Source organism: Phyllobates terribilis, unplaced genomic scaffold (genome assembly GCF_046119375.1).
Source record: "Phyllobates terribilis strain yellow unplaced genomic scaffold, ASM4611937v1 Scaffold_1__5_contigs__length_1240528914, whole genome shotgun sequence".
Lineage (NCBI taxonomy): Eukaryota > Metazoa > Chordata > Amphibia > Anura > Dendrobatidae > Phyllobates > Phyllobates terribilis.
Window position 1 is genome coordinate 201,541,262 of NW_027362761.1, and position 16,735 is coordinate 201,557,996.

Sequence of the window (16,735 nt, forward strand, 5' to 3'; positions counted from 1 at the left end):
TGGAGTAGTCCAGAAGAAGCTCTTGAGATCATTGGGAATGGGGTTAATCAGCAAAGACATCAAGTTGCAGCTGAAACAGTACCTAGAAGATCCTGGCATTCTGGATGAAGTCCTAATTGAAAAAATGAATGAGGTTGCTAGTTTGGAGTCAGAGAGAGAACAAAAGTTAAAGAAAGGCTCTGCTCCTAAAATCGCCAAAATGAGTCAGCTGAAATTGGAGACCCCCGGTGGCCAGTCCGAAGATAATCATGGAGACCCTCCAGTGCCACCTCCGAGAAGGAACCTTAAAGTACCAACAAAAGAGAGGACCGCCAGCGATGACTGGGAGAAAGTAATAGGAGAACTGCAAGCCGAGTTGATTGAGGTGAAAAAGTTGATTCGTTCCAAGCCAGAACCTGTATCCCTCAGACCCAGGAGTGGGTTCCAAAACAGAAGATACCCGGCATGTGAAGTGTGCCGTTCATCAAATCAGGGTACGGTGTGTGTCCACTGTCAAAGATGTGGTGAGGAAGGACATTATGCGAAGGAATGCCAATGGTCATTGTCATTTGGGGTTAAAAGACAGGAGGTTGCCAGTGCGGGGCAACTGGTAACCGCGACACGGAGGAGGCCTGTGCTTACGATTCCTACTGGTGGGTTTGCTCGAGTGACAGTACCGGTGATGAATACTATGAAACACGAAATTAGACTGCATCCAAAGACTGTGTTAGGTCACATTGAAACTGCTAAAACTGTATATCCAGCCAGTGTGAGATCTGCCCAGGGGTCTACTGTGAATTCAGTCTCCCTACCAAGGAACAGGCGTTGCCCAGGGGAGAAAATTGCACGACCCACCTCGGGGTACTGGGATCCCCCAGTACACCTGGAACACTTGTGTGCTGAAGATCAAGCGGTAGCAAAACAGATGCTGAGAGAAGAGTGTCATGCATTCTGCAAAGATAACTCTGATACAGGCTGTATCCCGTCGTTGCAGTTGAAAATCAATTTGAAAGACACTACCCCAGTAACCAGAAGTTACATGTCTGTGCTGAAACCATTACACTGTGAAGTGAAAGAGTATTTACAAGACCTAATCAACAGCAGTTGGGTCCAAAAGTCAAAATCGTCTTATTCCTTTCCTATTGTTTGTGTTAGGAAGAAGGACAGTACATTGAGACTCTGCTGTGATTACCGGGAACTAAACCAAAAGTCAGTACCTGATCGGCACCCGATAGCAACGATTCGAGATATGCTGGATAGCCTATCAGGAAGTACCTGGTTCTCTGTCCTCGATCAGGGTAAAGCATACCATCAAGGGTTTGTTGAAGAGTCCAGTAGACCTTTGACAGCATTCATCACACCGTGGGGGTTATACGAGTGGATCCGCATACCGTTTGGGCATAGCTCAGCTCCAGAAGAATTCCAGAGGAGCATGGAGACATGTTTAGAAGGATTGAGGGATAATATCTGCCAGCCGTACTTGGATGACAAGTACACAGCAAAACCTTCCGGGAGCATATTGAACACGTGAGGACCGTATTACAGCGGTATCAACAACATGGAGTTAAGTTGACCCCAAAGAAGTGTGAACTGTTCAAAAGGCAAGTTCGATTTCTAGGGAAAATTGTGTCCGGAGAAGGATATACCATGGACCCAGCAGAAATCACTCCGGTACTGGCCTTAAAAGAAAAGCGGCCCCCTACTGTTGGGGAGTTGAGGCAGATATTAGGATTCCTCTCCTACTATCGTACTTACGTTCGGAACTTCTCCAGGATTGCCACCCCACTATACCTCCTCTTGGGGGAACGACAGAGTCAACAACACCCACGGAGAAAAAGAAGAACGTGGGTAGGACCGGGCTTAAAAGAAACAATGCCGTTTTGTCCCAACAGCCCATTCTCTGGACAGCAGACTACCAGGAGGTATTGGAAGAACTAGTAGACTACCTGGTAAAACCACCCATCTTGGGATATCCTGATTTCAACTTACCATTTGTTCTTCATTGTGACGCCTCTCAAGTTGAACTGGGAGCTGCCCTGTATCAGCATCAAGATGGAAAATTGAGAGTCATCGGTAACGTTTCTAGAACGTTGACAGATGCCGAGAAGAATTACCATCTACATTCTGGAAAATTGGAGTTCCTGGCGCTGAAATGGGCTATCTGTGAATAATTTAGAGATTATCTCTACTACAGCAAAGAGTTTGAGGTATACACTGACAACAACACTTTGACCTATGTCCTCACTACAGCCAAACTGAATGCAACGGGTCAGAGATGGGTCGCTGAACTAGCTGACTTCAATTTCAGCATCAAGTACAGGCCAGGAAAATGCAATGCGGATGCTGACAGATTGTCGAGATTGCCACTAGAGCCTGAGGAGTTCATGCAAGAATGCTCAGAAGAAGTCAGTCTGGAAGCAATTGAGAGCACTACCCAAGCAGTACAAGCTTATCAAGAGGAAGACACACCATTGTGGTGTCCGTTGATGGTGGAAACTACCATAAAAGCGAGAGAACAAGATCACCCCCTGTCTATTCAACAACTACCAAAAGGAAAAATCCGTAAAGCACAATGGGAAGATCAGATAATTGGTAGAACATTACTTTATGTGAACCAAAATCGGTTTCTAAGTAAACGGGAGAGAGATAATGAGTCACCAGCAGTATCTGTTTTAGTTAAAGAATGGACGAAGCTCAGTGAAGACAGTATCCTGTATGGTAAAGGAGGTCAAAATTGGCAGTTGGTACTACCCAGAGTATTCTGTGGGTTGGTCTTCAAAGAACTCCATGAAAACATGGGACACCTGGGAGTGGAAAGGACAACAAACTTGATCCATGAACGTTTCTTCTGGTCGTACATGCTGAGAGATATTGAGAGGTACGTGACCAGGGAGTGTAGGTGTCTGAAAGATAAACGTCCCAACACATCAACCCGGGCACCTATGGGCAACATCCAAACTACGTATCCATTTGAGATGGTCTCAATAGATTTTCTACATCTCGAGACGTGCAAGGGTGGTTACGAATACATCTTGGTGGTGATGGACCATTTTACTCGATTTGATAAAGCATATGCCACCACCAATAAAGCGTGTTGAACAGCGGCGGAGATCTTCAATGATTGTGCTTTGAGGTTTGGGTTCCCTACAAGGTTACACCACGACCAAGGAAGAAAATTTGAGAACCAGCTCTTTGCCAAGCTAGGAAAGTACTGTAGGATTCAGAGATCTCACACAACGCCCTATCACCCAGAGGGTAATGCACAAGTGGAATATTTTAACCAGACATTATTGTCAATGTTGTGCACTTTAACAGCTGACCAGAAGAAATTCTGGAAGAGTTCTCTGTCAAAAGTGGTACATGCCTATAACTGTACAAAGAGCGATGCAACGGGTTACTCACCCTTCTTTCTATTGTATGGACAAACGCCAAGACTGCCAATTGACATTATGTTCGATACTCCGGTGTCAGAGACTTACAGAACGTGTCTGGCGTATGTTCGGAAATGGAAGGAACTGATGGCAGAGGCATACAACATAGCGTCCAAATTGGTTACGCAAGGACAGAGCAAGAGCAAGAAGTACTATGATCGAAAATGTTATGGAGCAGAATTGACACCGGGAAGCCGGGTGCTAGTCAAAAACGTACGTGAGAAAGGCGGTCCCGGAAAACTTTGTTCATACTCGGAAGACAAGGTGTTTGTGGTCGCAATGAGGAAAGCCCAGTGTATGAAATCCAATTGGAAACAGGAGACAAGAAAACCAGAATAGTCCATCAGAATTTACTACTACCCTGTGATTATCTCCCACTACAACAAAACTTCCCAGAAGTAGACCGACATTGTCCGAGATTGACTAAGGGACCACCACAGACTGAAGCTCCGAAGGTGGATAGTGACCTTGAAAGTTCAGATGAGGAAGAACACACCATTGTATTTCTCGGACCGGCAAGGAGAGGGATGTACCATCCTCAGGACAGTGAACTAAGTCCCGAGGCTCCAGAGTTTGTACCAAGGAGTACAGATGAAGTCCAATTCAGATCTGATGATCGAACACCAGTCACTGAAGAGACCGATCGACAGTTAGGAGTAGCAGAATTACCAGACCAGATGGAAACGGACGATTCAAGAGAAGTACAGGAACTTACAGAGGCAGTTCCAAGATCATCTGAGGAAGTACGAGAAATGAGTGTGGCAGAAGAAACTTCTGCAACCGAGGAACCCGTGCTATCTGAGGAACAACCTACCAGGAGGATGTCGACTCAAGAAGTGAGGAGGCCTGTGATGCTGACGTATGAGATACTTGGTGAACCGAGCAAAGTGCCAAGGACTGTCGATTGGAAACAGGTATCTCTGCCTACGGATCAGGTAAGCTCATTTGAGTGGTATTCACCACCGGGAGACAGTATGGACAATAATACCTGGTGGAAAGACTTGTTTTGACCTAGTGAGAGAGAGAGAGCTGGTTGAAGACGTATGAAAAGCTCCAGCGGAAGAGATGCTGATTGTTTTAATTGTGTATTTCTTACAGGAGTTCTACAAGCAAAAGGTCGTAAGAATAGGTTGTTATTGATGTTTGTAAATGTTATGCCAATTTGACAATGCCAATTTGTATATAAAGTTATTCAACTTTTCCCACTGTCTCAGAATTGGTCAGATTGACCAATTAAGAGGACGACATTCAAAAGTGAGGGAAAAGTGTGACATGCAGAAGTACTGCTGTTGCTTCAAAAGCATCCAGCAACTATAAGAGTTAACACAATCACAGGAAACAGGAAGAATTGTGCTCCAGAAGCAGCCAGCAACTAGAGGGGTTAACACAGTCACAGGAGACAGGGAGTGGTTAGCAGAGCCCCAGGGGGATTGTGGGGGAGTTATTTACTGTTCTGGCTGAAGCCGTATAGAAAGGTGGTGTGTGATCTGTATCTCACAGAAGACAAGGGAACAGAATTCAGGTCAGGAGGGAAGCTAAACACAGGTCAGATAGACTCCCTGGGCTAACAGTGTGGAGTATTATCAGGCAGAAAGATAAGGAATGGAAAGAATCCTGTCATAGGGATCATCTCCCTCATCAACCCCCCCCCTCCATCTCCATGCAGGATAAAAAATGTTGTGTACTAGTGAGTCCTTGTGAAGGAAAAGCCTGTGGTTGTGTATGCATAGAAGTGGGCTGCCAAGAGATCTAATCTGTGCTGAATTATGCTACTGAAGAGACTTATGTTACTGTGCCTACTTTATGAGTCTGTACTGTAATGAAGATTGTTGCTGTAATATCCATGAATTGCTCTGGCCGTGCTTCAGATTAAATTCCACTGTTAAACTGTTAAAAAAGACTCTCGTCAGATGTGTCTGGTCAGCAACTGAATCTATCGTGTGCCTGAGAAAAGGTGCAACCTATGGTCGCCCTGAGTAACGGTTCCCACAGGATTCCAACGAATTCATGAAACACGTCTCGCCTTATCTAAACCTAGCGGCGTGCGTGTAACATGTGTACAGTATAGCATCTCTATTTTTGTGTATGGTACAGCATTATAAAGACCACCCACATGTGCCACAAAATGTCCATGTTTCCATGCTAATTTTATAGTTATCTACCACTCCTATTAAAATATATTTATTAAAAACTAATATTACATGTTGTGGGAGAGGCACTCTAACTGGATCATTGTGCTGGTCGAAGGAAACCCTATCTTCTATGCTTCTGCACCCTCAATGTTATGCCAATTTTCTTAGTGGACCAGGGAGATCTATTGTGCAATTTTTACATGCAGTAGACAGTGGGAAAGTTTGTTGTTTTCAGTTGAACCCTTATCCACAGGATGCACAGGTAGTACTCATATGTAAATTATAACTAGGTATAACAAACTCACCCTCGTTTTCCTGTGCTGGTTGAGCTGAGATCCAGATATCGGAGTTGTTGGCAGCTTCTTGCTAATGCTTGAATCCCAATATCTGAAACTTTTTTACATCCACTTAGATCAAGATACCTGAATGGAAAGATGGTAGTTGAGTAAAAGTACATTAGCTAAAAAACACATTTGAGGCTGCTTTGGAGACAATCCCTTCTTGCTAAAGACACTTTTCTGTCTCTTAATTCACAAATAATCAGAAATTTGATTTTTTTTTTCATTCTCTTTAATAGCGGGCACACATGATCACACAGCAGCTGTCGGAAGCTAACACCATGCCAGCTATTAAGGAGAATGAATATTCACTACTCTCCACTCCCATGGGCGTGGGGAGCAGTGAATATTCATTTTCCTGTAACAGCAGGCACAGTGTTAGCCACAGCAGCCGGCTACTGCCTCTGTGACCCGCTCCTCCACCACTGCCGCTTTTTTCCCCAGCCACAGCCACAGCAGGTATATCCGGACTACAAGATGCACCACCCACTTTCCTTCAGAATTTTGGAGGAAAAAAGTGTATCTTATAGTAACAAAAATACGGTTTTAAATGTGTGGTCCATGTCTTTTTCTACAGCTATGGAATATTTATGTAATGCTTATGTAAGGTTTAACCCATTTACCCCCGAAGGCTGGTTGCACGTTAATGATCAGGACAATTTTTACAAATCTGACCAGTGTCAATTTATGAGGTAATACCTCTGGAACGCTTCAACGGATCCCACTGATTCTGAGATTTTTTTTTGTGACATATTGTACTTTATAATAGTGGTAAAATTTATTTAATATGACTGGTGTTTATTTGTGAAAAAATCAGAAATTTGGTGAAAATTTTGAAAATCTCGCAATGTCCAAACTTTGAATTTTCATGCCCTTAAATCAGAGACTTATGTCACACAAAATAGTTAATAAATAACATTTCTCACATGTCTACTTTACATCAGCACAATTTTAGAACCAACATTTTTTTTTGTTAGAAAGTCATAAGGGTTAGAAGTTGACCAGCGATTTTTACTTTTTCCAACAAAATTTACAAAACCATTTTTTTAGGGACCACATCACATTTGAAGTGACTTTGAGGGACCCTTGTGACAGAAAATACCCAAAAGTGACACCATTCTAAAACCTTCACCCCTCAAGGCGCTCAAGGCCCTTCAGGTGCTTCACAGGAATTTTTTTTCACAAAAAAATAATTAAATTTAAACCCATTTTTTTTATTTTTGCAAGGGTAACAGGAAAAAATGGACCCCAAAATTTGTAGTGCAAGTTCTTCTGATCACTCCTATACCCCATATGTGGGGGAAAACCACTGTTTTGGCGCACGGCATGGATCGGAATGGAAGGAGTGGCTTTTTAAATGTAAAATCTGATTGAATAATTAGCGGACGCCATGTCGCGTTTGGGGAGTCCCTGTTGTGCCTCAAAAAGGGAAACCCCCACAATTGACACTATTTTGGAAACTAGACCCCTCAGGGAACTTATCTAGATGTGTGGTGAGTAACAGTAACCCCCAGGTGCTTCACAGAAGTTTATAACATTGAACCGTAAAAATAAAATGTTCACATTTTTTCCCACAAAAATGTTTTCAGCCCCAAATTTTGCATTTTCATAAGAGTAACAGGAGAAATTGCACCAAACCATTTGTTGTGCAATTTCTCCTGAGTAAACCGATACCCCATATGTGGGGGAAAACCACTATTTGGGTGCATGGCAGGGCTCGGAAGGGAAGGAGCGCCATTTTATTTTTTGAATGTAAAATTTGCTTGAATAATTAGCTTATGCAATGTTGTGTTTGGGGAGCCCCTGATGTGTCTAAACAGTGGAAACCCCCAACAAGTGACACGATTTTGGAAACTAGACCCCTCAGGGAATGTCTTTAGATGTGTGGTGAGCACCTTGAACCCACAGGTGCGTAACAGAATTTTACAACGTGTATCTGTAAAAATTTAAAAAGTATGTTTTTCCCACAAAAATGTTGTTTTAGCCCCCAATATTTTCATTTTCACAAGGATAAGAGGAGAAAATAGACCCCAAAATTTGTATCTCCTAAGTACGCCAATACACCATATGTGGTCGAAGACTACTTTTGAGGCACAGTGCAAAGCTCAGAAGGGAAGAAGCACCATATTGGAGTTCATATTTTGCTGGGCTGGTTTGACGGTGCCATGTCACATTGGCAGAGCCCCTAAGGTGCCAGAACAGCAGAACTCCCCAGAAGAGACCCCATTTTATAAACTACACATCTAGGGGTGCAGTGAGCATATCGACACCATATATGCCTCACACAATTTTACACCATTTGGCAATGAAGAAAGATTAATTACATTTTTACCACAGAAATTTTGCTTTAGCCCCGGATTTTACATTTTCACACTGGGAAATGGGTAACAATGGCACCAAAATTTGTTCCACAATTTTTGCTGAATGTATAAATACCCCATATGTGGCTGTACAGAGCGCTACTTGCCTCCTGGAGCACAGATTATCCTAGAATAGTATGGAGACTCCAAATACAGAGACCCTAAGTGCTAAAAGAGCAGAATGCCCCCTCAAGTGACCCCATTTTGTAAATTATACCCCTTTGGGAATTTATCTACAGGTGTGGCGAGGATTTTAACTACATGGGTGTTTTCCAGAAATAAGCAGTAGTGGATGTTACTGAGTGAAAACTGCAAACTGCCATTGTAGTGCCCAGTACATTATGCCCAGCTCGTGCTTCTGGAGACATGAACCCGTAAATTAGGCTGGCTCTCATCGCTACAGAAATGCCAAACACGTGGATGCTAACAGTGGTTTAGGCACACTGTGGGGCTCAAAAGGGAGGTGGGCATTTTTATTTGAGAGCACAGAGTTTTCTGAATTTCTTTTGAGGGGCAAGGGCCATTTCACTTTTCCAGAGCTTTGTGCTACTAGTAACGTGGAAGCACCCTACATTTATTTACATACCACGATTCATGATGCACAAATACCACAGGGAAATATATATAGTACAATGCCAAAGATTTCACTTCTTACATTACATGAGCGATATCTATTGTAAATTTTACAATAGCTCAGAACTCGCAGTGCACAGTGCAGACCGGACAGTATAGCTCTAAATACAGTATTATGGGTACCACTAAGTCCTCCATACAGTATTATGGGCCCCATATATTGCTATATTGCTCCATACAGAATAATGGACCCCATATATTGCTCCATACAGAATAATGGCCCCCATAAAATGCTCCATGGAGAATACTGGCCTCCATATAACGCTCCATACAGAATTCTGGCCTCCATATAACGCTCCATACAGAATACTGGCCCCCATAAAATGCTCCATACAGGATACTGGCTCCAATATAATGTTCCATATAGGATACTGGCCCCCTTATAACACTCCCTACAGGATACTGGCCCTGATATAACGCTCCATACAGGATACTGGCCCCCATATAACGCTCCATACAGAATACTAGCCCCCATATAATGCTCCATGCAGACTGGGCCCCCACATAATGCTCCATGTAGGCTGTGCCCCCCACATAATGCCCCATGCAGGCTATGCCCCCCACATAATGCCCCATGCAGGCAGTGCCCCCCACAAAATGCCCCATGCAGGCTGTGCCCCCACATAATGCCCCATGCAGGCTATGCCCCCCAAATCATGCTCCATGCAGGCTGTTCCCCTCACATATTGCCCCATGCCTGCTGTTCCCCCCACATAATTCCCCATGCAGGCTGCCCCCCTCCCACATAATGCCCCATGCAGGATGTCCCCCCCACATAATGCCCCATGCAGGATGTCCCCCCACATAATGTCCCGTGCAGGATGCCCCCCCACATAATGCCCCATGCAGAATGTCCCCCCCACATAATGCCCCATGCAGGATGTCCCCCCTACACATTGCCTAATGCAGGCTGCCCCCCCACATAATGTCCCATGCAGGATGTCCCCCCACATAATGCCCCATGCAGGATGTCCCCCCACATAATGCCCCGTGCAGGATGCCCCCCCACATAATGCCCCATGTAGGATGTCCCCCCACATAATGCCCCATGCAGGATGTCCCCCCCCACATATTGCCCCGTGCAGGATGTCCCCCCCACATAATGCCCCATGCAGGATGTCCCCCCACATAATGCCCCGTGCAGGATGCCCCCCCACATAATGCCCCATGTAGGATGTCCCCCCACATAATGCCCCATGCAGGATGTCCCCCCCAACCCATAATGCCCCATGCAGGATGTCCCCCCACATAATGCCCCATGCAGGATGTCACCCCCCCATATAATGCCCCATGCAGGATGTCACCCCCACATATAATGCCCCATGCAGGATGTCACCCCCCATATAATGCCTCTTGCAGGTTTTCACCCCCCATATAATGCCCCATGCAGGATGTCACCCCCCCTATAATGCCCCATGCAGGATGTCACTCCCCCATATAATGCCCCATGCAAGATGTCCCCCCCACATATTGCCCCATGCAGGATGTCCCCCCCACATAATGCCCCATGCAAGATGTCCCCCCCACATATTGCCCCATGCAGGATGTCCCCCCCACATAATGCCCCATGCAAGATGTCCCCCCCACATATTGCCCCATGCAGGATGTCCCCCCCACATAATGCCCCATGCAGGATGCCCCCCCATATGATGCCCCATGCAGGATGTCACCCTCATGTAATGCCCCATGCAGGATGTCACCCTTCCATATAATGCCCCATGCAGGATGTCACCCCCCCATATAATGCTCCATGCAGGATGTCACCCCCTCCCCTCATATAATGCCCCATGCCTCCATAAAAAAAAAAAATCAAATACTCACCTCACTTCTCTTCACCTGCTGCCGCTGCTCTGCTCTAGTCTCCTCAGCATCGCCAGCGTCTTCCGCTCTGTGCTGTAACTGCTCGGGAGAGGGCGCGGTGGAAAGACGTCATCGCGCCCTCTCACCTGAGACGTCACAGTGCAGCAGCCGCGGAAGACAGCGGACCTGCTGCGGAGGCACTGGGAGAGGTAAGTATTGTGCCAGGGCCCTGAGCAAGTGGGGGGGAGCATGGGCGCTGGCACCGCTCTCCTCCACTCAAGGGTCCCATAGCGTGCGGGGTGCCCAACAGCGAGTGGGCCACCCCACCTGTTCAGGGCCCGGCACTTGCCCGGGTGCACCTGGTGCTGACGCCGGGCCTGCTGGTATACATGGTCCCCTCATCCCCATCCTGGTATGCATGGCCCCTGTATACACATCCTGGTATATATGGTCCCCATCATGTTGCATACATAAAAAAAAGTAAACGATTCTACTCACGTTCCTTCCTTCTGCTCCAGTGCTGTGTCCTGCTCTGCTGCAAGCAGCTGATCTCAGTGTTTAAGCAGCGCATGACGTCACTGCCATGTGCCCTCACACTCTGAGGTCAGCTGCCGGAATATTCACTGCTCTCTACGCCGGGACTATGGGAGTGTAGAGCAGTGAATATTCATTTCCTTTAATAGCGGGCACGGTGTTAGCCGCATTTTCTGCAACGGCTGGGTGATCACATGTGCTCGCTGTTAAAGGAAATGAATATTCACTGCTCTCCACTACCATGGGTGTGGAGAGCAGTGAATATTAATTTTCGTTAACAGCGGGCACATTGTTAGCCGCAGCAGCCGGCTCCTGCCTCCTGTGACCCACTCCTACGCTGCTGCCGCTCCCCCCCTTCATGCACAGTCACAACCATAAGGTACGTCTGGACTATAAGACGCACCCCCCACTTTCCTCCAAAATTTTGGAGGAAAAAAGTGCGTGTTATAGTCCGAAAAATATGCCACACACCTTTAGACCTCATTTAGACATCGGTGATTTTTCTCGTACCCAAAAAAAACTGTTTCATTTTCATTAGTATGCTAGATTAGAGTTTCATCAGTGTTTGCTCAGTGTGTAATTTTTTACCATCAGTGTTTTATCAGTAATTTTCTCATATGAAAAAATAAATTAATTAAAGGGGTTGTCCACTATTCAGACAAATCCATCTCAATCACATCATAAAATAATAATGGATACTCCCCTCTGGTGCGGGCACTGTTTCAGCAATGTTGGCACTAGCCCTCACAGGGCTCGAATGACATTGCTCTCCTGGGGCTTGTGAGCCCTGCAGCCAATCATCAGCTACTTCACTTTCACCTCCTTCAGACAAATCAGACATGTGAAGGAAGCCAGAGCTGCGACTGCTCTCTCAATGTCACACGAGCTCTGAGAAAGGCAGTGCGGATGCCATTGGGATGGTTCCTGCACCTGAAGTGAAGCTGTTATTATTTTATAAGTGGGGAACCTAGTGATTGAGAAAGGGTTGTCCAATTAGTGTATAACGCCTTTAATTGCAAAACTTCTCCTACCCATTACAATGTTAAAAATGGACAGGACATGGCTTGAACACAAATGACAATGTGTGCTGTCAGTGATTTTTCACGGACCCATAGACTTGTCTGAATGTCTTTAATGTGGGATCGCAAAAAAATCAAGTCATGTAGCAGCCACATATATTATAATAGGTACGTGTTCTATCTATGAAAAACATGGAGAGAAGGTATACACGACTGACGGACATTTGACTGAGACCTTAGAGAACTTGAACAGACAAACCAGACATAACTGATATTGTGGATAAGAGAAGCACCCTAGTGTTTTAGGTCTTTCATGATACAATAACCAGAATAATGAAAGTTTTTACGCAATATTTACAGTGATTATTGACTTTTTCTATAAATATAAATCTTCTTATAAATGTTATTAACTATAGTTTGATTTTTTTTTCCATGAAATGTAAAAAGGCTCTCTAGCAAATAAATGACAACCATGAAATCATTCCTCCGATGAGAGCAATTTCGACCATCACAAAGCCATATTTACGTTCTCTTACTGGATTTCTTACTTTCACTATTGTATAGTTGGCACTTTGTGCCAATTTGTCTAAAAGCATTTCATCTCATAGAGAAAAAAATCACTAATGTTCTACATGCAGCAAAAGAAATGAGATGAGCTAATGAGAATATAATACGTGGTGAAGAATATTTGGTACTATACTATATCTAATAACGTACAAATGTTCCACGACTTTCTTCCTCCTTTCTGTAGAGATACAACCGTTACTATTTTATTGCAAATTTATATAAAATAATGTAATGAGTGAATACATAAACTCTGATCCATATCATTTGTATAGCTAGGTTAGCATTCCCATCAAATGGGGTTTTATCATTTTAAATTCCATCCCATAGCATGAGTCCTCCTTGTGGAAGGTGTTCAGAGTTATCACGATACTTGGACCCTCTCCATCCTATTAGGTTCCTCTTTGATTTCCGTCATTTTAACAGCAAGAATATCTTTGCCTGCTGTGTACAGAAACTAAAATGGCAGGGTGAATATTATCTATTTGTCACAGGAAAACTAACATGTTCATGCTGATTTTTCACGCAGTGATTACAAAATATAAATAGTTTCATAATTTCAGTTTCATAGTTTTAAGGTTTAAAGAAGACACAAGTTCATTGAGTTCAACCTATAATAGTCACAAACTCAAATGAACTATTCACATTCAGGCCAAAAGTGACAGAAATTTTGGTTTTCATAAAGTTTTCTCCTCCATTCTTTTTAGATCTTTTAGTCAGATGTTTCTATAGTTACTGAAGTACAATTATAAACATTTCATAAGTTTTTACACTTTTATTGACAAATGCATCAAGTTTATACAAAAACTCAATATTTGCAGTATTGATGACTCTTATATTTCAAGACTTCTGCAATTCACCCTGGCATGCTTAACATGCTTAACATAAACTCCTGGGCCAAATCTTGATTGATGGCAACATATTCTTGCCTAATTAGTGCATGGATTTTATCACATTTTCTGGGTTTTTGTATGTCCTCTCGCTTTTTGAGGATTGACAAGGGAGTTTCCTAGCCATGAACACTAAATTTTTATTTTTTCTTTTCACTGAACCACTTAGTTAGCACTTTTGCCTTGTGACATGGTCTCCATCATGGTTGAAAAAGTATTGTTCATCACCAAATTGCTCCTGGATCATTGGGAGAAGTTGCTCTTGGATGATTAGATGCCATTCCTTATTCATGGTAGTGTTTTTAGGCAAAATTGAAAGTGAGACCAATCCTTTGGATAAAAAGCAACACCAAACATGAATGGTCTCAGGATGCTTTACTGTTGGCATGACACAGGACCCAAGGTTGTGACGCGGCCCCTGGGCCGTGGGGTACTCGGTGCTGGGCCAGTCGGTGCAGGGGATGTCACAGTGGCAGTGACCCGGTCTGTGACCCAGGGCGGTCAATAAAAAGGGGATTATAGTTTTTATAGTTTATGTTTGTGACGCCACCTGTGGTATGCGGCTATATGGAGCCGCCGCTGCGGAGCAGGTCCTCTGGAGCTGTTGGTAATGCATCAGTGTTGGTTCAGCTCTCCACAGGTAGAGCTAAGCTCCAGGGTGGTGCTGTGATGGGTAATGATGAGGTAGCTGTTGTTGTGCAGTGTAGTGCAGGACTGGTGATGGCGCAGCAATAATTCACAGAGACAGTGGGGTGCAGTCTTCAAGGTTTACTCACGATTATTACGTTGCTCCTGGTTACAACGGCCAAATTATCACCACCCGCGTCGTTCTGTGTTCACTGAGGCAGGGGATCAGCAATCCCTCAGGTATTTCAGGAGTACTTAACGGGACCCCGTTCTGTGTGCCTTTCTCGGTCATCTTCGTGTGCTGGCTCTCACCCTCCTGCCCTGTTCCTCGCAACCAGTGTCCCAAGCAGGTAACCTCAGATCTTGGCGGGCAACCTGGAGTTGCCTGGATCCTGTGCGGCTACCTTTTCGGTGATTAATTGCGGCTATGGGCAACTACACCCTGAAAATGTAATTAGTCTCCCTCATCCCTCTGGGCAACCAAAGGTGTGGGAGCGGGCAACAGAGGGCGGCTCTGGTCCTCGACCTCCGATGACCAATCCCAGGCCGCGCGTCCGTACACCCATTCAGGTGTGGGGGTAGGTGGCTCCTGTAGGAGGCCTAGGAGCAGGTCAGCGTCATGAGCGCCCGGGGACGGAGGTTCCTGCAGGGGGCCTAGGAGCAGGTTGGCGTCGTGCGCAGCCGGGGAACGAGGTTCCTGCAGGGGGACCAGGAACGGATCGGCACCAGCAGAGTCCGGGACAGGGATATCGCTCCTACCTGCTCCTGCGATCGCTTCAGCTCTGCCCGACACCTCCTGGTTCGGGAGCAGCTCCGCCGGGGATTGGGGCGCTGCCGGTCACATGCAGCGCAGACTGCTGCTGGGTCAGCATCTTCTCCAGGAACTAGGCTCTCCAGACGGTGACAGCAACTCGCTGGGCCTCCTCCATTCTCCAGCCCAGTTCTTGCACCTCATCTTGGAGGAACCCTGTATCCTCCAGGGACAACTTCATTAACATCCCCTCCAGGGTGAGGGGTGACGCACTTGGCTGCGGGCCACGGCCCGGAGTCTGAGGCTGATCTCCGTCCATCTTGCCTGCCGGGTGCGGTCTGGCTGCTCTGCTGGAGACCCCGCCCTGTCTCCAAGGTTTCTTCTCTCCTCTCCCCTTTCTGGGGCGGTCCCATGGCTGCTTGCTCTCGGCCACACCTGGGGGCGGCTTCCCCAGACTGATTGACAGATCCAGATACATGGCCACAGGTGCATGGGGCGGGTTTCGTTTTTGGCGCCATTCTGGGACCCGGCAAAGGATGGGAGGTTTCTTGTCATCCTTGATCACGCACACAATGGCGCCCGTTCTTCTGGGGCGGGCGCCACATTCAGTATACAACACAGTCTCTAGGCGCACAATACCCAGTTATAACGGGTTGGTTCATATCCTGTTCGTGACGCCAAAGATGACGCGCCCCCTGGGCCGTGGGGTACTCGGTGCTGGGCCGGTCGGTGCAGGGGATATCACAGTGGCAGTGACCCGGTCCGTGACCCAGGGCGGTCAATAGAAAGGGGATTATAGTTTTTATAGTTTATGTTCGTGACGCCACCTGTGATATGCGGCTATATAGAGCCGCCGTTGCGGAGCAGGTCCTCTGGACCTGTTGGAAATACAGCAGAGTTGGTTCAGCTCTCCACAGCTAGAGCTAAGCTCCAGGGCGGTGCTGTTATGGTTAATGATGAGGTAGCTGTTGTTGTGCAGTGTAGTGCAGGGCTGGTGATGGCGCAGCAATAATTCACAGAGACAGTGGGGTGCAGTCTTCAAGGTTTACTGCCGATTATCACGTTGCTCCTGGTTACAACGGCCAAATTATCACCACCCGCGTCGTTCTGCGTTCACTGAGGCAGGGGTTCAGCAATCCCTCAGGTATTTCAGGAGTACTTAACGGGACCCCGTTCTGTGTGCCTTTCTCAGTCATCTTCGTGTGCTGGCTCTCACCCTCCTGCCCTGTTCCTCGCAACGAGTGTCCCAAGCCGGTAACCTCAGATCTTGGCGGGCAACCTGGAGTTCCCTGCATCCTGTGCGGCTACCTATTCGGTGATTAATTGCGGCTGTGGGCAACTACACCCTGAAAATGTAGAATCCTACGGTTTCTAGCTGAATGTTGTAATTCCTACTAGTTAGGGGCCGGTCCCCTTTGCGGCCTGATTCCTCCACGTTCTGGTAGATTCGGGCGTACGGGTGGCCTCCTGCACTTCCCATACCCCTAGGATCCCCTCTTTCTTTCTGGAGCCTTCCTCCCTGCTCCTCTCTTCTCTTCAGTCTCACCTCCTGGGCCTCTCTCACTCAGGTCCACTCCTTCCGAGCAGAGCTCCTGCAGAGCTCCTGCTCCTTTCACTGTCCTCCTCTGGCTGTCTGCTACTCCCAAGACGGCTTCCCCTTTTTATACTACTCCTGAA

At 46.2% G+C, this 16,735-nt stretch overlaps 1 protein-coding gene across 1 annotated transcript in view; it reads right to left on the reverse strand.

Moving 5' to 3' along the window:
• The window catches only part of LOC141253217 (uncharacterized), a 243,018-nt gene that overhangs the window by 15,854 nt on the left and 210,429 nt on the right, over positions 1-16,735 (reverse strand). Inside the window, exon 13 of the mRNA XM_073670911.1 lies at positions 5,848-5,964. Within this exon, the coding sequence (XP_073527012.1) occupies positions 5,848-5,964 (117 nt within the window). The remainder of the gene's footprint in view (positions 1-5,847; positions 5,965-16,735) is intronic.